This window comes from Limanda limanda, chromosome 8, assembly GCF_963576545.1.
Source record: "Limanda limanda chromosome 8, fLimLim1.1, whole genome shotgun sequence".
NCBI lineage: Eukaryota > Metazoa > Chordata > Actinopteri > Pleuronectiformes > Pleuronectidae > Limanda > Limanda limanda.
This window is the reverse complement of record NC_083643.1, coordinates 25,092,765-25,118,410: the sequence shown is the minus strand read 5'-3', so window position 1 is coordinate 25,118,410 and position 25,646 is coordinate 25,092,765. Positions and strand designations below refer to the sequence as shown.

Below are 25,646 nucleotides of genomic sequence, written 5' to 3'. Positions count from 1 at the left end.
ATTAATATCTTGCTGTAGGCTAATACTAATATGAATACCATTTGTGTTCAAAAAGCTAGGCAGGAACAAGCTGGTAAAATACAGATGTTTTATTTATTACTATCATAGATAAATATACCAGTATCGTATCGTATTTGTGGTATTGTATCGTATTTGTGGTATCGTATCAAAAGTATGGAGTAACGTGATATTTTTGCAGGTATACTATCGAAGTCATAATTTTGGTATCGTGACAACACTAGGTGCATCATGTATCAAATTGTGTTCTGGGAGTCCAAGTTGTTGTTTTTGAGTTGTCGCGACAGCTTTGATGACCTGGTGAAGGCAGATATGGTTCTGCGCAGCCTTGACAGGGCTGCAGATACCCTGTCGATGTTGATGGCTTTGTTAACGGCCAGGTGCAAGTTGCGGCCAAAACAAGGGATTCATGTGTAGTCATCTTTAAAGGCCTTTTGGTTGTTGGATGCATTGTCTGTTGTGATGCCTGCTAGTTTTGCAATGTCCAACTTCCACTCCTCAGTAACTACTTCGTCAAATGCCTCCCTCAAACTGTCACCTGTGTGGTCTGAGTTCAGGCCACTACAGCCTAAACACCAGGAGTGCAACTCCCATGACTATGTTATGTATTGTACAGTAATGGACATGAACGTGTCTGCAGCTCTGCTTGTCCACAGATCAGTTGTGCATGCATAGAATGGCTTTTCTTTGAGATATTGTGTGATCAGGTCCCTTGTTTCACTGTCTATTTTTGGTATTTCTGTGTACATGATATAATTTCTACTTGGAAGTTTATATCTGGGATTGAATTTCTGGAGCATTTGCTGAAATCCTGTTTTTTCAACAATGTAGACAGGGAGTTGGTCCATACATATGAACTGTGCTACACTTCTATCCAATCTACTGGCCTCATTTGAATTTCTCTCATATTTTGTTTGCTTCTGTAGACCCTCGGTTATGGTTGGCTGTGATAGCTGACTCCGAGTTGGTTGAGTTGTCTCCTGGACCTCATCCTCTTGTTGAAACTGGAAAAGGAAAATTTACATTTCAGTTAATATAGTTAATTGACTAAAGAAAGAGCACAGGAACCTATAAAGCACCTGCCTGCCCTGCCCTACACATTGGCTCTAGCCCACGCACGCACACAAGTAAATATTAATAGTAGTAGATGCAGCCATTTGAAGTCAGACAGACTATATTAAACTAGGACATTCAGTGAATTTCGCTGAATACTTGCAAGATACTTGCTCTCTTTCTCTCTCTCTCTCCTTTTAACCAAGGTAGGCTATAGGCTAATGTTAAAACCATAGCAAAGCTAACCTAAACTACGTACATAACATAAGCCATTGTAACACACGTGCCCACCATCTCAAACATCATGTAACGTGTATTTCAGTATGACAGATTAAAAAAACAGAAAAGGTGCATTCTTTTGATGTTGTTAATATGAATCAGAACTCATCTTGAATTCCTTAAACAAATCCGGATGACTGTCTTTCAGGTGCTTCGCTAAATTTGAAGTATTGCCTGCCTTAGTCTGAAGTCCCCGGTAGCACCGTTTGCATATTGGCTTCTGCGGATTAATTATCACGCCACGGTCATCAGCCTCAAACCCAAAGTACTCCCATACCCGACTCTTTGTGCCTTTTTTGTCTATAAGTCGAGGTGGAGCGATCGCTGCAGCCGCAGTTGCCATCTTTGTTTTCCAAATGTAACTGCGACTGGTGCAGCACCGATGCTAATGCTAAGTTGCTAACAGCTGCTGGCATCGGTGCTTCAAAAAAATGGGCATCGTCGGGGTTTTGTTATCTTAGTATTGAAAGGAATCGGTTCTTGTGACATCCCTAGTCCCAAACTTGGGAGCAGATCGTCTGTTAAAATAGTCTGCACTAACTGTTAGTTACTGTTTACCCTTTAAACTCCTAATGTGTTTTGTAGATTCAAACACTTTACCGACCCTTCTATTGGCATAGTGTTGAGTAGATAATGAGCAAATTTTCTTTTGAATATCTTGCAAATTGTGAGGACCTGTGATGACTCCTCCATTAAGTAGAGTGGTAGGCCGGGCCAGGGCTGCCGTTTGAGCTGCAGTGATGTTGTTCTTGTCCTGTTGAACAAACACACAGGTTATGTCTAGATGGATGTTGAGGCCTCTTGTTCACATTCACCATTTATCTAATTCACTAACAATATTGTACCTGTTCATTATTTGCCATTAAATCCTCTTCCATCTTCTCGCCAAAACTTCCAGTCTTCCTCTTTTTGTATAGCTTCAGCAACAGCGGTGTCTATTTGTCAAGGACAACAGAGGGAATGTAGCAGATTTAGATTGGTGATCCTGTGGAATTCAGTGTAGAGCTGTATGGAAAACAATAGCATATGACATAGACAAATTGACATATCTCAACAAATGTTTGCTTAAAATCACACACTGGGCAATGAAATGCCCTATGAATATTCAAATCATGACCATCTTACCCTACCACTTTTTTCCCTGATTGTGCTCTTGACAAATGTAACTTTTTGTGAAATAAAATAACTAAATGTACACAAACAGTTGTTATACAGGCCTGGTAAAGGTGAAATTGTGGAATACTGGCCATGATAGCGTGTAATGTCTCAATAACAGTATTTGTAGGGCATTAACCACACAATTTTGTAACAAATCCATGATGGTGTGTGGATCCAAACGCACGACTCGGAGACACAAGTAAGTGCAATTAACAAACTTTACTGTTAGGTAATGGTACACGTTAAGGCAGTCCAAACACGAGTACGTAAATCCGACAGGAGGCAGGCAGCGGCAGAGTTTGTAATGATTACGGTCCAAGGTCGGTACACGGGCAGACAGCCGATGAAGGAGCAAAGTATCCGACAGGGAAAAGGCAGAGATGTAAGTCGTTAAGCAGGCAGTGATCGGCAACAAGATAGCTATCAGAGGAAACTGCTGGAAAGCTAGGAACATGGAGAAACAAAGACGAATTGGCAACGCAACACAGGAACACACAGACTAAATACACCGAGTAATGAGGGCCAGGTGCAAACAATCGGGGAGGAGTCGCTAATCAACAACGTGGAACACACACACGAGGGAGGGAGTGAGGAATCTGAAACGAGAGGAGATGTGAGTAAACAATAACAACACAGAACAGAAGAATAAGTTATAAATATCAAGCCAACTTAACTGGGACTGGACCTAACAAATTTACATTTCGACATGGTTTGCTCTCCTAAAAAACAACTGACATTTAGGCAATATAACTCAAAGTCTCTGTAGAAACTATCATTTTGGTTTTAGTTCTGCTTATAGAGTGGAGCCTGAAAGTGCCATATCAAGCTAACATGTTTCCACCACCATTCTCTAAGTCAATGCTTTAAGTCACATGTGTCAATCTCAAGGCCCGCGGGCCAAATGTGGCCCGCCACCTTGTTTTATGTGGCCCGCGAGAGCTGGTGCATTATTGTCTGAAAATAAGTTCACTGTATGCTGCTTAAAAGCGCACGTTGACCGTAAACTACATCTCCCACAAAGCATTTCGACGCGCCCGTCAAGGAAACAGTCGCCCTGCAGTAACCCCGCTATGCGTTCAATACACCGGTGGAAAGGAGAAAGTTAACAAAACCCCAACATGTCCAAGAAGAGAAAGATTGATGCACAAGGAAGGCTGTTTCACGAACGATGGGAAAACGAATACCTGTTTGTACTTCAAGGTGAAAAACCGGTATGTCTTGTATGTTATGAGGCGGTGTCGGTCGTAAAAGAATATAATCTACGTCGGCATTTTGACACCAAACACGGAGCTCAGTATGCTAAATTCAGCCTCCAAGAAAAACAAGGAATAGCAGCAGAATTAAAAGGCAGACTGCAGTTGCAGCAGGATGTGTTCAGAAAAGCTACGGGCAAAAACGATGCAGCAGTGAAAGCCAGCTTTATCGTGGCCGAAGAAATCGCCCGAGCTTCAAAGTCTTTTTCAGAGGGTGCATTTTTGAAGCAGTGCATGCTGAAGGTGTGTGAGCAGGTGTGCCCCGACCAGATACAGACTTTTAAAAATGTCAGTTTGTCAAGAAACACCATCGTGGACCGAGTTAAGGAACTGGCAGGAAATCTCTCAACACAGCTGGCTGAAGAGACACGGAGCTGTCTAGCTTTTTCATTAGCTGTGGATGAAAGCACAGACAACGTGGATACAGCGCAGTTATCCATTTTTATTAGAGGAGTGAAGCCGGACCTCTCTGTCCTCGAAGAGCTGTTGGATGTAGCCGCCATGCATGGGACCACAACAGGTCGGGACATTTTTGAGGCAGTGGAGAAGTCCGTAAGTAAGCATAAATTGCCGTGGGAAAAGTTGGTGGGACTAACTACAGATGGAGCACCTGCGATGCGTGGAGGAAAATCAGGCTTGGTTGGACGAGTGAAGGAGAAATTGCAAGAAACGCCGCTGATAACCTATCACTGCATTATCCATCAAGAAGCTCTGTGTGGAAAGGTTCTGGAGCTGGATAATATAATGACCACGGTCATGAAAACAGTGAACTTTATTCGAGCGCGGCCTGAATCACCGGCAGTTCCAGCTGCTCTTGCAGGAGATGGGCTCGGAGCACGGAGATGTGCCGTACCACACAGAAGTAAGGTGGCTGAGCAGGAGCAAAGTCCTCAAACGATTTTTTGAGCTGAGGGAAGAAATTGTTTTTTTCATGCAGAGCAAAGGAAAACCGTTGCCTGAACTATCAGATCCAAACTGGCTGTGTGACTTTGCTATGTTGTGCGACATAACCGCGCATCTCGCTCATCTGAATGAGAAACTCCAGGGACGTAAACAAGTCATCACACAGATGTCCGACATGATCACAGCTTTCCAGCGAAAACTCGATCTATGGAAGTGTCAGGTGGAACAGGACAATCTCGCCCACTTTCCTGTTTGTCAAAGCATCTCAGCCTCCATTCCCGGTGCTTTTTCATGTTCTCGGTTGGCTACCAAACTGAACCGGTTAATGTGTGAGTTTGATCTGCGCTTCTCTGACTTTAAAGCGCAGCAATCTGGTTTTGACATTTTTACAAATCCTTTCACCACCGACGTCTGTAGTGCACCCCATCACCTTCAGATGGAGTTAATTGAGCTTCAAAGTGACAGTGGCCTGAGAGCAAAGTTCCAGGATTCTGCAATCGAGGACTTTTACCGTCTCCTGCCCCCTGGTTTGATGCCACAGCTCCGACTTCATGCTGCTCGTGTTCTGTCCATGTTTGGGAGCACCTATCTGTGCGAACAGATGTTTTCAATAATGAATGTAAACAAGACCAAGCACAGATCACGCATCACCGATGACAACCTGCACGCTGTTTTGCGGATTGCCTCAGCACAAGACCTAAAACCAGACATTGACACCCTGACCAACGGAAAACGGTGCCAGACATCCGGCCAGAAAAAATAGGTAAGCATTTTCAAAAATCCTTTTTTTCCTTTTCCTTTTATTTAATAAATGCGTTGTATTTACTAAGAACAGTAGAATATGTGTACAAATTAATGATTGTGCTTGCATTTTCTTTTTGTGTCTTTTATGTCCAGAACATGATGATCAAGATGAATGAGGATGTGTGAGATGGCGTCTCAGGATGAGGAGGGATCTACTTGTGTGTTCACGGACAGGCAGCATTTTGTTTTGAAAAATGCTGCTTCTTTCATATGTTGGTTGTGCCATAGTCCTACCCCCCTTTGACTTGAATACATAATAAATACAGAAACAGTTATCTAACAATATAATAAGTTGTAGTTTCATTTATTTTAAATTCCATTGCATTTTGTTTTCATACTGTTAATGTGGCCCTTCGAGGCGAACCATTATGCTGATGTGGCCCTTGGTGAAAATGAGTTTGACACCCCTGCTTTAAGTCAAGTCTTTCCCTCATTCTGGGCTTTTCAAATACTCAGTTGTTACTAGGGATGAGCGAGTACAGCATTATCTGTATCTGTATCTGTTAACCATATGAATTATCCGTATCCGTACTCGGAGTGAGCGGGGCCTAACCCGGAAGTGGGTGTGATTTAACCCGGAAGTGGGCTGGTTCAACATAACTTTCTTTTTTAACTTTGACATTTTTTTATGATTTTTTTAATTTATTTCCACACCAGGTGTGTGTGTGTGTGTGTGTGTGTCAGATGCGAGGGACGTTCACTGTCTCCCGGAGAAATGAACACTCTGTGTTTTTAGTATATAAAGACGTGAATTATATTCGTTCACAAGTCATACAGACTGGTTTTGTTATTTTCACTTTACATTAACACTTAAAGTTTAGTGCAGTGTAATTGTTTGCCGTGATAATTAAATGCCAGTGTGATAATAAATGACAATTTCAAACCATACAAACTGTCATGTTGTACTGTATTTAATAGGTTTACTTTACTGTAAAGTAAGTGAAAATGTAAAGTGAAAATAACAAAACCAGTCATTATGACTGGGCCTATGGAACAGTCCCGATGCGCAGTGAACCTGATAGACAGAGAGCTGTTCTGTGAGTGAGTGAGCAGAGCCGTGTGTGACGGGAGGAGCGCTGTGACGCTGTGTGAGGATTTTCATTCAGTCCGAGCACAGATAATGACTCCGATTACTCGTATTATAATCGTACTCGGCAAAAGTGCTATATCTGTACCGGATACTCGTTTCAGCCGAGTATCCGGCTCATCTCTAGTTGTTACCTTGATGTTACTGAACCAGGAGAACCAAAAGTTTTAGAGGCATGGATATGTTAGCAAACAGGTCAACACACTTTAACTAGACATTTCAGCGCTTAATGGGGGCGGTCCTGGGGGATTTGGCTTTCGATGTGCTGTTGGTCAATTAGACGATGTCCTGGTGATGTTCAAGGGACTTTGAATGTCACTTGGAGAAGTTAGACCTGGTATTTGGGCGCTTGCGTGAACATGGGTTGAAACTCAAGCCCCAAAAGTGTTTCCTACTCAGGAGTGAAGTCAAAGTCCTCGGGCATGTAGTGTCAGCTGAGGGGGTGCGCGTAGATATGGAGAAAGTGAGGGCCCTGGAGGATTGGCCTGTCCCCCGTTCTGTAAAAGAAGTCAGACAGGTGGTGGGCTTCATGTCTTATTACAGGCAATTTGTTTCTGGTTTCGCACAATTGGCTATGCCATCACATGCACTGATGGGCAAGGAAAAAAAGGGTGCTGATAAGGATCCATTAGCACATTTTGTCTGGAGCGAAGAGTGCCAGGCAGCGTTTGATAGTCTGAGAAAGTGTCTGACAGCCCCTCCCATACTTGCATATCCTGACTTTAACTTAACCTTCATTGTTACTACAGATGGGAGTGGTTTAGGTCTTGGGGCGGTCCTGAGTCAAAAACAAGAAGAGGTGGAGAGGTTGATAGCCTTTGTCAGCATGGGTTTGCGGGGGTCCGAAAGACATGACAGAAATTATAGTGCCTTTAAACTCGAGCTCCTTGTCCTAAAGTGGGCAGTCACTGAAAAATTCCGTGACCTGTTGTTGTATGCTAAGTACTCTGTCATTACAGACCACAACCCCCTGAGGTATTTAGAGACCGCAAACCTCGGAGCAGTACAACAAAGATGGGTGGCCCAGTTGGCCGAGTTCAATTTTGAGGTGCACTATAAGCCGGGCAAGATGAACCAAAATGCTGACGTGTTGTCTTGCATCCCAATGGCTGCAGAGCCTGAAGTTGAGGACGTAGAGAAAGATTTCCTTGTTATTAAAGAAGAGGAAGTGCGTGCCTGCTTGTGGCCCACTGGCGAAGTTAGGCAGTCGGAGTCATTGGCACATTCAGCAACTCAGTCCAGGGTGCGAAGCCAGGTCTGCGGAGACAGCTGGGAGGAGCTACGGGAATTACAAGTACAAGACCCTGAAATAAGCCCGGTGCTGATTGCTCTGAAAGCGCATGAAAGACCTGTAAAACAAGTGGTGTGCAAAATGAATTGGCCGTAACAGAAACTTATAAGTCAGTGGGAGCGACTGAAAGTGCAGCATGGCGCCCTGTTCCAGTGTGTACAAGATCCTTGAGATGGTGAAGAGGTACGCCAACTGGTCGTGCCTGTGTCCTTGCGACGGCAGGTGTATGAGGCACAACATGACCATGGTGGACACTTCCGGGAGCGGGGCACGATGGAGGCCTTACAGGGGAGCTATTATTGGCCCGCTATGACTAAAGATGTGAAGTGCTGGGTACAGCAATGCAAGCGCTGTGCCCTAACGAGAGATGTATTCCCAAAGTCCCAGGCCCCCATGACCTGCACAAATGTTAGTCTGCGTTAAGAACCGCCAAAATGCAATTTCCCTTCTCCGAGATCTGGATCCCATTGATCAATTTTTCTTCGGCTCTGCCTGGTTCAGAGCAAAGCTCTTTACGGACGCTCAATGAACACATCCATAAAAACATGCCGTACCTCAACAAACTTGAGGACAAATTGTTTTTTACGGGTTGTGACAACATCCACTGGACCAAGACAACCGCACAGACAATGCTTGTCCACTGGTCAACCATTTTAAACTTCAAGGCCCCACGAGCCTTCTAAAGGAGGGGGTTCACAGTTCTCCTTCACAAATACGGGTATGCTCCCTTTTACTTACTTTTCGGAAGGGATGCAAGACTCCCCAGGGACATTCTCTCAGGCAAGGACCTGGAAGTAAGTGATGTGGACAACCTTGATGACTGGGTCCTGGGTCATCACCAGCGACTATAGGCAGCAGTTGATGCGGCCCGTAGGGCAGGGCAAGAGGCCTCTCGGAAGCGCAAGAGGATATATGACCGTAAGGCACGAGGAGCCCTCATTAGGCCTGGGGACAGGGTCCTTTTGCGCAACCATCGACCAAGAGGTAGAAATAAAATCCAGGATCGGTGGGAGTCAGAGCCTTACCTCGCACAAAACCACTCTGATTTGCCCGTTTTCACCATTAGGCCTGAGGCTGGCGGCACTACTAGAGTTGTGCACCGTGACCAGCTGAAACCCTGTGTTTTCGAAGTCCCCATCTTGGGGACGAATCCCAATACCCATAAACCCCACACTCAAGATAGGGCCCAGTATCAGTCCATGTCTGACACCTGTGATGCAATCTTTTTGCCCAGCAGTATTCCTCACACCACTCAGAACCACCATAACACCCCTCGCAGCACATCACCTGACACAGAGAGGGAAGGAAAGCCTAGCGCACAGTCAGAAGTGGGTGGAGACCAGGGGGCCTTGGGTGGGGAGTTAGAGGGCGGGGCGCCGTCTGAGGACGCAGATGAGTCTAGCACAGACAGTGAAGATTTGTCACGGCCTACTCGGCCTCAAAAAAGCACAAGGGGTCAACTTCCCGGGAGGTTTAATGACTATGTTTTTAAATAGACCTGGTGATTGTGTTTTGTTTTTGTGCTAATTAACCCATGTATACTTAATGTTGATTGTGAATGTTCCACCTTAATTCCTACCAGTTAAACGATCTGGGACAAAGGTAACCGATGGACAGTTTTCACTACGTCCCAGTGCTGTAGAGAAGTCTTGGTAGTGGCAGAGTTTGATAGGGGGAATGTGACGAGCCCATGACTGACATGACAGACCAATGGGAAGAGACGCCACAGAGAGAGAGCGTGAGTGGGGCGGGACTTCCAGGAGAGCGGGGCAGCTGAGAGAAGACGGCGGGCGCAGTGCGGGAGCCGGTAAAGAAAGTTAAAAAAGGTCGAACTGAGTAGCTGTGGGTCGCGAGGAACCGGAGGACGACGTCAGAGTCACGGTGGACGACGTTGGCACGGCAGGCTCGAGTGTGTGGCGCTCGACACGCTCTTTTCCCCTCTCCCCTCATGTCTCCTCCGGTGTGAACTCTGCCGCTGAAGTTCTCCAACGCAGCACCGGGCCGTGAGTTAGCTCCTGCTACAAGCTACGGATGTAACGGAGCATCTCCCCTACCGACTGAAACGATAAGTGAAACGGACACTTTTGACTGACTGTGACGATAAGTGAAATGGACAATGTGGACTGACGGTACAGAGTGAAGTGCGCGGCACCAACTCTAAGGACAATTCTCTTTTGATATTTGGACTGCATGCCCACGGTGGTACAGTGCACTTTATTGACGTGTTGGAGTGGTATTTGTTTGCTCTCTGTTCACTGTTACTAGCTCGAATATATGCGGTATAAGTTGTATTTTGCTGCTGAATCGAACTGTGTTATAGACGTTTACTGAGAATACAAATGTTTGATTATATGAATGATACATGTGAAGAGTAATTATTATTTAGCAGTCGTTACATAGAGCTTGACAGAACACTTTCACAAACTATTAATTACTTGATGTTCCAACATGAACTTTTTGAAAGGTTTTTTATTAACACTAAATAGCAAATCGGGCATGCTTCAAACTAATACCTTTTACCAAACTCATTAGCACGATTCAGCTGTCTGACATTGTACTTGAAAACCCAGGCCATGAAAAGCTGCAATAACAGAACAACGTTACCTTGCGTGGAAGACAAAGCCTTATCGTCTTTGTGTTCTCAGTCAGCAATAAAGTTAGTCCAGCAAAAAAAAGATTGCGCCAAGCTTCTCATCTACTGCTGACCAGTTTGAGCCGGTCAGGCCCTCGGTCTTCCTCAGTGCCATGTGCGACAGAAGTTGAAGTGCAGGTTCACGGTTATGGAGTTGTATTCCCTGCGAAGTAAGTTAATTAAGTCTGTAAACGCTAGTTTAATATTCTAAATGTATGACACTGTTTACTCCCGGGCCTCACTGGCTGTGTCAGTTGTGTGCATGCACCATAGATCAGCTCACCTTTCACCTCGTCACAAAGTGTCATATCAACTTACTTATCAGGTTAAAGTGCTCAGTTCCTTCTTCTTGTTCCCGTTTCAAACTAAAGCATTCTCACATTTCTATTGACTAAATCCATTTATTTCACAAGGTTTTTTTGTTGCAGGACCAGAAGATGCAAGGACTCATACCGTAGAATCTTGCCGCTTACTTGTGTATAGAGCCTTGCTTTTCTTTAAGGAAATACTAGGAATCCGCAGCCGTCACACAAATGTTGTTTGGACAGAAAAATGTATTAAAACTCCAAAAATATCAAATTACTTATTGGACAGGGAAAATACAACCAAAAATCTATCACAGTTGAGAAGCTGGTTAAATGAAATGATTGTCATTCACACTTGCAAATCTACATACATACGCTAAACAATTTATCAATTATCATAATAGTTGACAATTAATTTTCTGTCAATCAATTAATCAAGTTGGTAACAATACTCACTTAAGTTCTCCATTTGGAGTTTATTAAAGATTATCTGGATGGATACGTATCCACAATTTGATGATTTATAAACTGAAACCAAAATAAAACTTTAAATCCTAAACCATAGCAAAATAGCAGCCTGTGGTAAAATAAACTTAAAAAAAATGAGTCAATAAAACAATTGGAATTATGTCACCAGTACTTGATCCACACATTTAAGGGCAGTCATAATAACTAAGTTATTGCTTCAATATTTTATTTTTTAATGGTTACGTTAAACTCTATAATGAGTGGCTCCAAATGTTTTTGAGAATTAAATTATTGTAATTAACATTACTTAAGATATGCTGTACAAGTGTGGTGGCTACTTTAATCTTCCTTAGACATAGTGTCACGGTAAGTTGAGGGAGAGATGGACCCAGGATGCAGAGGTTATAAATAAAAGGTAATTTAATATAACAAAAGTCTTTTATAAAGACAAAAACAAAACATGAACACAAACAGATAACTACTGGCGACAAGGCGCACTGAGAACATGGAAAGAAGCTGGACGAGACAGCAGACAAGACTAACCGTATGACGACTTGTAACAACGAGTACAACCCGACAAGGGACAAAGGGGAACACAGAGACTTAAATACAAAAGGAAGAAGGCAGGGGCAAATAGACACAGGTGAAGACAGGGATGATTAACCACAGGTGCAAAACATGAGGATTTGGGAAGACAATCACCGACAGGAAGTGAAGACAGAGACAACACACAAGAAACACGAGACAACAAAATAAAACGAAGCAGAAAACCCAAAGAGTGACAATTAACAAACTAAAATGACAGAACATCACACATAGTTGATCTATACCTTGGTGTCAGAGAGAGCATGACCAAAATTTGCTACACTTAAATATCCTAGTGTGCCATATGCTCTAAATAGTGAACATGCCTTTATGACATGTCGTATCCATATTTTTACGTTGAATATATCTATGTATCATTGTAGATACACGTATGCCAAAAACATGAAAAAAAACCTCCAATGATACCTTACATACTGAGGACTGTAAAACCCAAGTATTCAATCACTCAGGGCCCACCTCCACAAAGCTAACAAACAAAATACGTTAGAATACGATTTTGGGGGGGTTAAATATTAGCTGTATTTCAGGACCACCAAAACCATTGAAAAGAGGATGGTCTGATGCTGGCACGCATTGATCCAGGCTCAGAGGGTATCTTGATGGGGGGTCAGACCCTCCCACAGCCTGACAGGAGGCATAGTGACCTTTATACATGCGCACACACATACACACTGACAGTATTCATTCTTGTCAATCACACATACACAGTCCTGCTGCCTCAAATTCTCACCAAACGTTATATGTGAAATAATAGTATTAATTAACACCAACAAGGAGATATTTGAATGCAAATTAATACAGATCCGATAAAAATCTAGATGTACTGGATTTAAATGCAGCTTAATAAGAGGACTGATGGGGCTTGTTGTAGCTATAATATATAATACTTTTTATTAATGAAGCATTTAAAGTACTCAAAGAGTTGTTTTGTTGTAGTTATGATAAAAGGACTGTATTTATCTTCATGGGGCTTTTCTAGTCTTTTCGACCACTCAAAGCTCTTTACTTTACAAGTTAAATTCACCTATTCATGCACACATTTATACATACGCAATGCTTTTTCTATCATACGCCATTCATACTCTGTTGGCACAGCATTCTGGGACAACTCAGGGTTCAGCCCAAGGACACTTCAGAATGCAGACTGGAGGGATCAAACCACTGACCTCCTGAGCCCCCGTAGCAAATTTTGTCTTTGTTCTCAACAACTTTTTCCTCTTGTTCAAGCAACATTTCCTACACATTTCTGAATCGGTTCTAATCAAAACAGACATTCCAATTTGATACTCTGTTCCATAGTTCTTCACCCAATTAGTAGTTGACATATCCCAGAACACATTTACATTAAACACTGCACTTAAAGTCTCACCACCCTCCAAGCTGTCAATCATTTCTTTCCGCAGTGGACCAAACTCAAACCTCTGAAAATGGAAATTCTCCCAGTGATAAGCTGGTTGTCTTACCAAGGATATTGTGATAATATCTACACCTTGGATAATGTATCCTAAAGTGATGCTTTGGAATAAGTCTTCTCAGGGACCAAGATCTGAGCAGCTTGTGGTGATCATTAATTAAATGCTTCAAATAATGTCATACCATTTGTAATAATCGGTGAAAAGATTCACAATCTGAAACAAGAGGAGAAGCAAATTCCAATAACTGTTGCTTCTTTCAACAACATCACCAAAAATAATGGTAGTATTTCGGAAAAGACGAATTGCATTCAATCCAATATCTTTGCTACTCTGATCCATTTGTAGCCCACTTGGCCTGTTTCGTCTCTCAACATAACCATAGTTGAAACTTTGAATCCTCTGTGACAGTGTTTCCAGAGATAGCTTCTTCTTATTGACAAGGTACTGAAGACAAGTTTCAGTTTCTACTGCATTACACCTTCAAGCAAATTGTGCATGATGTCAACTGCGTAGTTATCAGAGGTGTGGAAAAAGCATAACATATTGAGCAAGCATGTCTTCTTGACACCAAATGTTGTAACCAAGATAGGATTTTCCTGCAGTGCTGCACGATCTGTATGAATTTCCATTGTACGAAAAAACATGCCGGGGTCAACTTCCATGAATACAGACTGTAAATCTTCCTTAGCAGTTAAACAAAATCTACAACAATATGTAGCGCTGAAAGACTCCACAAAAAAGGATTTAGTATTGCCTGAAATCCATATTATTTCCTGTCAAGTGAATGAAATAGGGGCTACAACATAAATATTTATCAATACGTAATAACATTTTTGGGGGAGCTCTCTCAATATAAAGTAAATATAACAAAGTTTGGGTATACCCTTCTTTGAGCCTCAGGGATTTGCCGTCTCAAAATCGTCATAATAAAGTTGAATCTGTCTAGCATGTTTTTCCTGGAAAACAAATCATTACTTTTGAAGTATGAACCATAAGTACCTTCTTCGTGTAGTTTTTCCTGCAGAAAAAAAATCACATAGTTCACTGTTCTTAGACATAGACTACAGGCTTCCCAATAAAGATACATACACGAAATTATCCATTACAAGTATCTGATTGTAAACTCCCGTCGTTCGATCTCTTCGTACATCAATCTGAACCCAAGAACGTACTTAACAGGCTCAACAATTTCCCACTTTCCCTCAAAGAACCTCTGGCTTTTGGCTCCTGTATTAACAAATGTAAAAGGATTTTCTAGTTGATCAAAACTATTTTCCATCTTTTTTTGTAAATCCATGCCGTATATCTCTGAAGTGCAGTTGGGAACTGAATCTCTTGCTTGTCTATGAATATCATTAACAACCTCTTCCATGGACCCTACCATTGCTGGGACAGTGCTCTCAGCAACACCTGATGCTTGTAACTGCGCTACAACAGAACCACACATGTTTAACACATGCTGCTTGTCAACAGTAACATGGGTGGTTACTGGAGTGTCAGTACAGACTACCTGAGAACTTGATGGCTCATCCCTTTCCCTTTGAGTGTCCACATTGTCCATAGTATTTGTTGAACCAGTGTCCCCGTGCAGACGGATGAGGTGTCCAACGAAGTGTGTCACTTCAAATGTTATTGTGCAGGAGCCTTGCTCTGAGCTCTTTAACGCTGGGATATTCCTTGGTACTTCCCACGTCTATGTTGAGCACCCTGGTTTGGATGAACGTGTAGAAGCTGTTGAGGGATTCATGATAGTTAACACTGCAAATGAAGTGTGCTTTGAAGAGTTCATCGAAGGCGGCCAGGGATGTCTGGGCCTTTCAAGGGATGGCCTTGTCATCAACGACGACATAGAAACGTTGGATGTTGTTCTTCTGTTCACCAACACACAGCAGGAAGGGCTGTCCTGGTTCCAAATGTGCAAGGAATGTCTCAACACTAGTTCCAATCTGCAACAGCATAGAGAACTATGAGAAATCATTCAAATAAAAGTGGTGTCAGTGTTAGACATTACATTCAACTTGACGTGTAAATGTGGGGCACTTTGTTTTAACTTTAAGCCTTTCTTTAACCCCAGACCGTTTTGAACTTTGTCCAATCTTGGCTGCTCAACCTAGACCAGTGAGGTTGCTGGCTCAGGTTCTGAAATGACAGCATCTACATCTTGCTTATCATAGAAAATTATATGGAGTTTGTGGCCACATAAATAAGTTATTTTCACCTGACTGACACATGGAGGTTACCTGGACTTACCTGGCCTACATATGGAAGCTCATCATAGGTTAGAATCACAAACTTGCCACTCAAGTCTTGAGGACTAGCTTGTTCCCTTGTTGGCCCAGGAGTGCTTGAGGGAGCCTCAATGTGGCACATGGTGTACCTCAGCTCTACTTTTACTAGCTAGTAACACAGGCATGACTTAATTTCTGCATGCTTTCTACATATGACTCAGTGGCCCTTGACGTCCACGCATTGCACATCAGAGCAACTCGTTCAGCTTTACTCAACAATTCCTTAACTTCTGTCTTGACCTCGTTGTACATCTTGGGCAGGGCTGTGTCAGAAAAGAAACGTCTTGATGGTTTTGTGTACCTAGGCTCTAAAGTGTAAATCATGTTACGAAAACCTGTATTTTCGACCACACTATAAAGACGAAGGTCTTTGCAGGTAAATTGAGATATAGATTGTGTAATGCTATTAGCCTTTTCTGAACTGCTGGGGAGCTTACTGAAACATGTATCCAGCGCTCCTTGTTTGCTGCTAGCAGGTTTGGGTTCCTCCGCCGTTATGTCTGATAATTCCAGGATGGTGTCGAGTGATATGGCCACGTATGTTGGTCGTATTACCACAATAGTTGATCTTTCCGTGGCATAGTTTGCAGACATCATGGCTCATGTCTAACTCATTTTTTTTCTCGTAAATTATGAAAGCCAAAATTCTTCAAGACGTGCAATTTAAAATGTTGAGGTGCAGCATGAATCTCGGGCCTAACGTCTGACATGTTTGCTGTCCAGCAGGTTCGCCTTTGTATTCCTAATCAAAGGATGGAATCAAAATGGAAGGAAATCATGAACAAATAGATTGCATTGCGCCATCTGTAGGATTATAAGCAGCAAATTGCGCATGATGTCAACCTCGTAGTTATCAGAGGTGTGGAAAAGCGTAACGTATTGAGCAAGCATGTCTTCTTGTCACCAAATGTTGTAACCAAGATAGGATATTCCTGCAGTGCTGCAAAATGATCTGTACGGATTTCCTTTGTCCGTGGTAATGCAGACTAGCTGTCCCTCGTTTAATCGTATGGTCTTCAGGCATGAACGCCGTTTGGAGACATCTTACTCTTAAACTGAAATCGGTGAAGTGGAGGGTCAGGCTAATATATGGCTCCATTGTGCGGCTGGACCATCTGTCGTCGCCACGAAGTCTTCCGCTTTAGACACTTCTTTTGCAACTTCTTCTCGACATTTTTGGTGCATATTTTGCAATACCACTCTGTTGAAATGGTGCAGAGATGGCAACGCATACTGTTTGTCCAAAGTATGGATTAGCTTCTTGAAACCCTCGCCCTCGACTGTACTGACAGGGTGAATATCTTTTTTTTGTGATCAAATTTTTATTGGGATTTGAAGGACAACAATCATCATCATCATTCAACAGATAAAGTAATTACCGTATACAAACATTAGCATACCCAAGTACTCACACACACAGATACACACATTCACACCGAATAATAATAAAATGAAAACATAAAAATAAAATAAAAAGATATAACTGAAGATAAATATTTAGCAAAAATTAAGTAAAATACATAAAATGTCCTAAATGCAAAAGGAAAAAATTGCCATTGAAGTGTAACCTAGTTAGATCTATCAAATGGTTAGATGCCGTCTACAATTTGCAGTATACAGTAAAACCTAAACAGGGAACATAAACCAAAGAAAACAGGACCGGGGGGGGGGGGGTTACATCAAAAAGCCTTTGAGAGCCTCCACTGTTCGAGCCCAGTACAAAGACACTTCCTCCTTTGCACCATGGACGCGTGCTGTGGACAATTCCAGAAGCGCAACATCTGCCAAGATGCAGTCACTGGGAGAGTAACATAAGATTTTTCTAGGTAATAACTATACAATTTAGGTACAATTTTTCTGGATTCCCGGGCCTGACGCAAAAGTTTGATCAAAGAGTGTTCCTCCAGTGGACCTTGCCAGGGTACACCATATGTTTTAATGGCTGTTCTTAGCTGCAAGTGGAATGTTGCAAGTTGAACCGGAATGTGAGCTCTTCAAAAGAGTATAGGCCCCTGTCCCCAAAAATTTCACCAGGGGAGTGAATCCCCTTGTCATACCACTGGCGACACTGACTTAACGTAATTGGGGATTTACCAATCAACAGACGATCATTATAAAAAATAGGTGAATACGGGTTCCAATTAGATGAAATACCACAAATTTTTTCTGCTGCCCTCCAGACTGCTGATACGTGAGGCACAATGGGACCATAGCTGACTTGAGGTTTCTTTAGGGGACCATTGGAAAATAAGATTTAATTTAGTTTCAATGGACAAACCATATTCTCCTTCAGTGTTCGCCATGAAGTCTCGATACCCTCGTCGAGCCAGCTGATCAGAGGTCGCAGAGTGAAGACCCAGTGATATAATTTAGGGTTAGGCAGTGAGAGACCCCCGTCAGCTCTATCTCTCTGTGCTGTGGATAATCTGAGACGAGGACGCTTTCTATTCCAGACAAAGTTAGAAATTATCTGCTGGGCCTTGTCCCAAAAACGTGGGGGTGATAGGGTGAATATCTTAAGCTAAAAAGTATCCAATGGCAGCTGTTATTATCTTGTGCCTATCCGAATTTGACGGATTAGGACTCACAGTGTGGCTGAGATCGATGTCTGTCCCTGCATTGATGTCGTGGGGGTTGTGGCCTTGTCGTTTTGTTTCTTTATTAATTCGTCGTGAGTGACTTTGTGCTTTAGTTTCAGATGGTTGAATAGATTTGTTGTGTTGCCAAGTGGCGCAGATATCACCTCGTAGCAACTCTTGCACATTGTGTGGTGCTGCTCTTTGTCTGTTTCTTTGAATCCGAAGTGTTCCCATACAAGATAACTTTTTCGCAAAACAGAGCAGGCCATCGCTCCTGAACCTCTGACACCATCTTCTTGCGCCTCAGGGAAAAAGTCAGCTCCATCAGTTGCTTTATAAGTAAAACATTCTTCTTCTTCTTCTTTTACTCCTCAACCAAAGCAAGTCTTTCGTCCTCCAGTGAGTTATCAGTAGAGATGAGCCGGATACTCGGCTGAAACGAGTATCCGGTACGGATAAAGCACTTTTGCCGAGTACGATTATAATACGAGTAATCTGAGTCATTATCTGTGCTCGGACTGAATGAAAATCCTCACACAGCGTCACAGCGCTCCTCCCGTCACACACGGCTCTGCTCACTCACTCACAGAACAGCTCTCTGTCTCTCAGTCACTCAGGTTCACTGCACATCGGGACTGTTCCATAGGCTCAGTCAAGGAAGCAGAAATGATTCGTTCATTTCCCGACTGGGTCTTCGGGTACGAGTCTTGATGAGTGAGATGCGAGGGACGTTCACTGTCTCCCGGAGAAATGAAAACTCTGTGTTTTTTAGTATAGAAAGACGTGAATTATATTTGTTATTTTCACTTTACATTTACACTTACTTTACAGTAAAGTAAACCTCTATTAAATACAGTAGAACATGACAGTTTGTATGGTATGAAATTGTCATTTATTATCACACTGGCATTTAATTATCACGACAAACAATTACACTGCACTAAACTTTAAGTGTTAATGTAAAGTGAAAATAACAAGACCAGTCTGTATGACTTGTGAACGAATATAATTCACGTCTTTCTATACTAAAAACATAGAGTGTTCATTTCTCCGGGAGACAGTGAACGTCCCTCGCATCTCACACACACACACACACACACCTGGTGTGGAAATAAATTTAAAAAAAAAATAAAAATAAAAAAATCCTAAAAAAAATTAAAAGTTAAAAAAGAAAGTTATGTTGAACCAGCCCACTTCCGGGTTAAACCACACCCACTTCCGGGTTATGCCCCGCCCACTCTGAGTACGGATAATTCATATGGTTAACAGATACAGATAATGCTGTACTCGCTCATCCCTAGTTATCAGTATGGTTATCTGGATGGTCAGGGACATGGTTGATCTCCCCCAGCTTTGGTCTCTTCAAAGAAGGACCTGCCTCATTCACTTCATCTCTCCGTTTCTAAAGGTTAATGCTGACTTCTATACAGCCTGCCTGACGTAGCTTGGACCTATAGTTCCCAAGTTTATATTTTATGATAATTTTCCATCCATCATACCCTGGTCCATTGCCAGGCTCTTGAAGGCAGGGATGCTAACTGATGAGAGCAAAAGCAACTGAATCAATCTGGTCTTGATCAGGATAGGCTTTGACTTCAAACACTGACTGAGCAATCTTGCCCAAAATGTCCATCTTCATGTCTCTGGTCACGTTGATACCTTTCTTGGTCTTTTTGAATTCTTTATTGCCTTTGCGCAGCTTAAATTCCACATCAAAGAAGGCTGGAATAGGAAATGGGGAGGGCCACTCAGATATGCTTCTCAGAGAGTTCTTGCGAAAAGTTAATGTACTTTGGACTGACTCCCTGGAGGATACACTGCATGTGTCCAGGGACCCTGAATCAACATAGTCTGACTCTTGTACAGCGAGTTCATGTGGTTCATCCCAAAGGATGTGCAAGATGACACGTTCAGGTGGCAACTCGCCAAATTACGAAGAGCATTATTAAAGTGTGGATCCTCAAACTGCAGTGTAAAGCTGCCTTGAAGTTCAAGATTTTCCCGTAGAATATTTTGCAAATCTTCCACAGATTCAGGTACTTGAGGAAGCACAACTTTGCGAGACATTCTTGGGGAGACTTTCAACAGCAGCAACAAACCCTGTGTTAGATAAGAAAAGAATAAAAGAAGACATAGAATATTTAGGTTACAATAAATCAATTAGATAGAGCTCCCATACAGAGTATGAGGGCCATCACATTATGCAAAATACTGTAAAGGCTAATTGAGAGACTGAAATAAAGAGTGAAAATGACAGTAAGAGCAACATAATTTTTTCTATGAAGTGTAATCAGAGCTTAGTTACCATTATTCGTCCAGTCAATGAAGCAGGCACACTTTTTGAGTCACCAACACTGTCCCTCCCACTCTGTATGCTTTCAATGGGTGATGGTTGTTGAGCGCCTCAGGATCAAAAATCTCAGTCTCTGCATATGTCCTCCACAACCTCAAAAGACCTATAGTGTTCCAGGTACCAAGATGTGAGATTTTTGCCAACAAAGGACACCTTTTCAGGGTTGACAATGATGGTTACAATTTTGTAGAATTCTGGCAGTCCACTGCAGTGTCCAACAGATATAACCATACCCGCTGCATGTCGGGTCTCATGCAAATAAATGTCTTAAGAAAGGGACGCAGTTTCAAGGTATGGATACTTTCTCTCAATCACTGTACAAAGGACCGGTTCCAAAGGTCTCGTTTTGATGTTAGTCACTTTGTCCACATGCAACATAGGCTTGAAAAAACTTTGGCTATCAAAGTGGCATGCATCATCTCGTGTTTTGTGGACAGGGTGAGAAGCACATTTTTAAAGTTCTGTACATCGTGTATTGTCTTTTTGAAAATTGTCTCAAACCTCATAGTCCATAAGTCCACCAATGGACCAAAGCAGGGCAGTAGATGAGGATAATGTTCAACAAAGTGGTGCTTTGGACGCAAGTTAAAATCAGGAGAAGTGTCTGTGAGCAGCTTTTTGTGATCAGACAACTTGATCTCCAAATAGTGCAATAGCTCCTTCAAAAAAACAGTTGATACAACAATCTCAACAATTTCTTTGAGGTCCATTGATATCTCCCATTCAGATTCTTGCTCTGGTATTTTCTTTCCAATAAAAAGAGGGATGAATCTTAGCAGGGTCCAATTTTCATGGCCATTGCCACCTATACAGCCCTTTACAAAACTTGTTTTAGAATCTACCTTTGGTTTATTCACCCTATCTGAGTATTGATAAGGATACAAAGATATTATGCTATTCAGACTGTCCAAAGTAATAAAGCCTTTTCAGGCACAAACTCAGTTCTACTGGAATGACACTTGCAAAAAAGTCATGTAAAATGTCTTGAGGAAAACCAGTGACAGGGTGAAAATAGGACAAATGCTTACTTAATACACAATCCACTTTTAACACCATTTACATGTGGAACATTTTCACTATGAAGTTTCACCAGAAAAGTATTGTGCAGTTCTCTGGATCGCAGCTGGAAGTCACAATGTCTGTGGTTGCTATTTGCCTCGACTTATCATTCAAAATCTACAGAACTTGTTGTTACGGACCTATAAGAAATGGCTCGTGAGGCCCGGAACACATCAAATAAACGAATCAGAAACAACTGTTGCCACTAAATAATAACAAATGTTTATTGGTTGAAACAAATATTTAGAAAGGCAACAAACCAAAAGGGTTGGAGGTTCCCGGCCAAAACAAACAAAAGAGAGGGGAACACTGAGCCTTCTGGCATGGGGGAAAACGGAGCCTCGGTCTCCTCACCCGTTCACCTGCATGGAAGAATAGAGAGCGAGAAAGAAATTCACAGCCTCCTTAAGTCAGCTCCAGCTGACGAGGTGATGAGTCTCACCTGAGGACTGGCTGCGTGGAGAGAGAGAGAAAGGTGGAGAGGCACAAACACACACACACATTCTCACACAGAGCCCCACCTCCTGGCCACACGTAACACTTGTTTACAATGAAACTCTCCTGAAAACCTGCAAGTCTGTGCGCTCCTAAATTATCAGCACTGACACAAAAACTCTACCTTTTACGCATTTATCAAGGGTTTGAACAAATAGCCCTGTCTGTTCAAGCGACTTTAAATCCTTAATTAGTGGATCAAGAAACTTCTCATAACCAAACAACTTAATATCAGATGTCTTTCCAAGTAAAGTGGACGCGGACCCCTGTTGAAGACCTCTGCTTTATGCCAATGTTAATATGATAATATACCAAACTTGCAATCTCAAACATCTAAAACTAATCTTTGGACAAGCTGACGCACTTAGCCTGAGGAATTGAGTGGAGTAGGAATCATTTTATTATTTCTAACTGTGTTTATTAATCTATGTTAAAAGGCATGTATTGGCTCCCTGCTTATGCTTTTTACTGTAACAAGAACAGTAAAACAGTAGAACAGTAAAAGAAATATGACTGAGCTGATTGTTGAATACATCTTCTTTTTGTTCCACCTAGATGGCTAAAGAAACCTGGCTCAGACTTATTACAAACGTCTTCATCCCATTAGAAACTGCATCACCTTGTCTCCTTAGTGACAATTTAAAACAGTCAGCTCGATAGTTTCTGGCCTTCTGGGATCCTCTCCTTCGATAGTGGCTGTTTTATGTCATTTGTTCTCTGCTGTTCCCCACACTTTGTGTTGAGTGACACACTGAGGTAAATTAGCTGCTGATAGAAGGGTCCTCTGTTGGCAGCTGCATCTGTAACCTCCCCCTTAATCCACTTAATATTTGCCCATTCCCATTCATCACCATAGAGAGGAATTTATCTATTTCGACTTTGTCTGTTTCAACCACCCACTGATTTGTAAAAACCGAGCTGCTGACTTCTTCAACACCAACACATTTGTTTTCTCTGACATTTCTCTCTCATCTCTTTGTTGAGAGTCTTCAGATTCAAATGATTCCTGTTCCACATCATAACTCTTGCAGCTCAACGGCAGTTCCTCTCCATCTGCTTTGGTTCTTGCTCTGCCGGTGTGTCACTCTCATGAGGCAGCGTGGCCGGCCCTCAGGACTAACTGAGGCTGCTCTCATGGTTTGGTCAGGTCGTGCTCCATTTTATATAAGAACAATGGCACATTTTAGCAAGTCACCTCTCATCTAATATCTGTTTTTGAAGTTGGAGCAAACAAAGCAGCAAACAAAGCAGCAATTTAGAAGTTTGCTTGTGTAACGGATGTGGACTCGTGACTCAGGGCTTGGTTTCAGGTTCTTTATTCACCTGTAGAAACCAACATAGATTTGCTGTGAAAACCTCTCTTTGCTCTGTTCAAAAGCCCTCAGTGATACAAAACCACACTCCATACTTTTCTCCCAGTATGTATGAAACACAGTTTACACAGACTTTTGCAAGAAGCAAATTACAATAGCTTGAAAAACATTTTTAACACAGATTACAACAACTATATAATAATTATATACAGCAGTAACACATTGTTGGGTAAACAGTTATTAGATCAAAATGGACAACCACATACCTGTAGATAGCAACATAGATTTGCTGTGAAAACCTGTCTTTGCTCTGTTCAAAAGCCTACAAAATAGAATGAATTTACTTCAAAGGCTGCTGAAATCCGCGATACGAAAACAAAATGGCGGCATCATTACATAAAATACATCTCCGAGGACGTTAAATTACAAACACTGCCAAAACATATAAGCGCATTAACGTATATATATATATATATATATATATATACATTATTTTATATACTTATTATATAAACAACATGCTATTTACATCGGTCATTTCTTCAAGGAAAACTATAAAACAGCGCGGAGCTTTTCCACAGGTGACTTACCCTTAGTGATACAAAACCAAACTGAGGGAGGGAAGTGCCGACAGGAAGTAAGAACTTTCGGGGAGCACAAAAGGTGGTACACAGCAACATCACTTCCGCAGGTAGTGTTAATAAAGTAAAATAATAACATAATAAAATTCATAAATACAAATTATAAATTAAAATAAATACAGTACATTCCTAACTATGTTACACCTGCACAGTATAAAGATTTTTAGTTCCCTCAGAATGTCTTTCATATCCAATCAAAAAATAGATATTGCTCAATGAAATAAATATCCCTAGCTGAATTGATGTTGAATCAAATCAGAAATCATATTGAGACTTTATGTATCGGAATCAAATCGTTACCCAGCCCTACTGATAATCTACAGAAAATTAACCCAGTTAACAGTTAACTGAGCAGATTTGCATTTTTAAATGTTTTGTAATGTCAACCCTCCTCAGGGGATTTGTTTTTGACCTCTTGTCTTTTATCATACTATTGCAGTGCCCTGTTCTCCCTGTTTGGAATGGCCTGTTTGACCTGTGATAATTCTCCATGGCTACTTCAGAATTATTTCATTGACATTAGTCAAACAGGATTTTTTGTGTGCAGAACATTGTGTACAGAGTGACGTTACAAAACTTTTTGTTCGTCCTACTTAGTTTATCTACGGAAAGGTGATGGTCCACAATCAGCCATATTTTTTTTAATGTTTATAACATGTGTGGTTTATATACTGTGAGCTTGAATGAGTTATGTAACTCGTGCACTTTTTGTATACATTGCATGTCAGGAATTTAATAGATCTGATGGTTACGTGACACTATCTCCAGACACAAGTTCTGTTGCCATGGGTGATCAGTACCCGCGAAACCTGTGAATGTAATTTTCTGTCCGATATGCAGAAATTAAAAGAATATTAATATTATAATTAGGGATGGGTATTGTTTGGTTTTTATCCGATACCGGTTCCTAACCGATACTTTTAAAACGATACCGGTGCCTAAACGGTGCTTGAACCGATACTTTTTTCAAAAAAGTGCACAAAACGATGCTTGACTAAGAAAGGCTTTTTTTATTGCCAAATATATTAACTGTTTAAAGTAGATTATAAATATAAATAAATACAAAACCCTTTTTAACTTAAAACTATGAATAACATACGAACTGGTAACAAAAGTTTACACTATACTTCAATAAATAAAAATAAATACAAAACACACACACTCTGACTCGTGACTCATCACTCGGAGACCTCCGTGTCTCCGCGGCTGGGGCTGTCGCAGGCAGGCTTCGGCCCGCCTTCGTCCCCCTAAAATGCGGTCGCTTTTATGAAACATTTCTCGGCGTGGTCTTCGTTCCTCCCGCCCCGAGCCTTTCCAAGCCGACCCGGAGCCGGACGCTGCGCACCGCCACGGAGGAGATGCGCCCGGCGGGGGCTGCCAGCGCTGGGGAGAGGTCTCGCGAGGAGATCCCCCCCCCCCCATCCACCTGCACGGAAGCCCCGACAGCGCGGAGACAAGAGTCTGTCCACCGGCCGCGGGGGCCCGGCGGGAGCTGCCGCTTCCCGTGAAGGAAGGAGCGGAAGTGTGAGGAGGCGGGACGAGTGGAGACCTCAGTCTTCAATTGGCTCAGGCACCGAAATCTCCGTTTCATTTCGGTCCGGGTAGGTACCGGTTGTATTGGAACCAGTTCCGTATTGGAACCAGTT

General features: G+C 42.2%; 1 protein-coding gene across 1 annotated transcript; it reads left to right on the top strand.

Annotated features, from left to right (window-relative positions):
* Positions 1-3,626: 3,626 nt before the first annotated feature.
* On the top strand, positions 3,627-5,427 carry LOC133009738 (general transcription factor II-I repeat domain-containing protein 2-like). The gene is given in 2 exon segments (XM_061077272.1): positions 3,627-4,543; positions 4,545-5,427. Coding segments are annotated over 2 exon segments (1,800 nt in total).
* Positions 5,428-25,646: the final 20,219 nt, after the last annotated feature.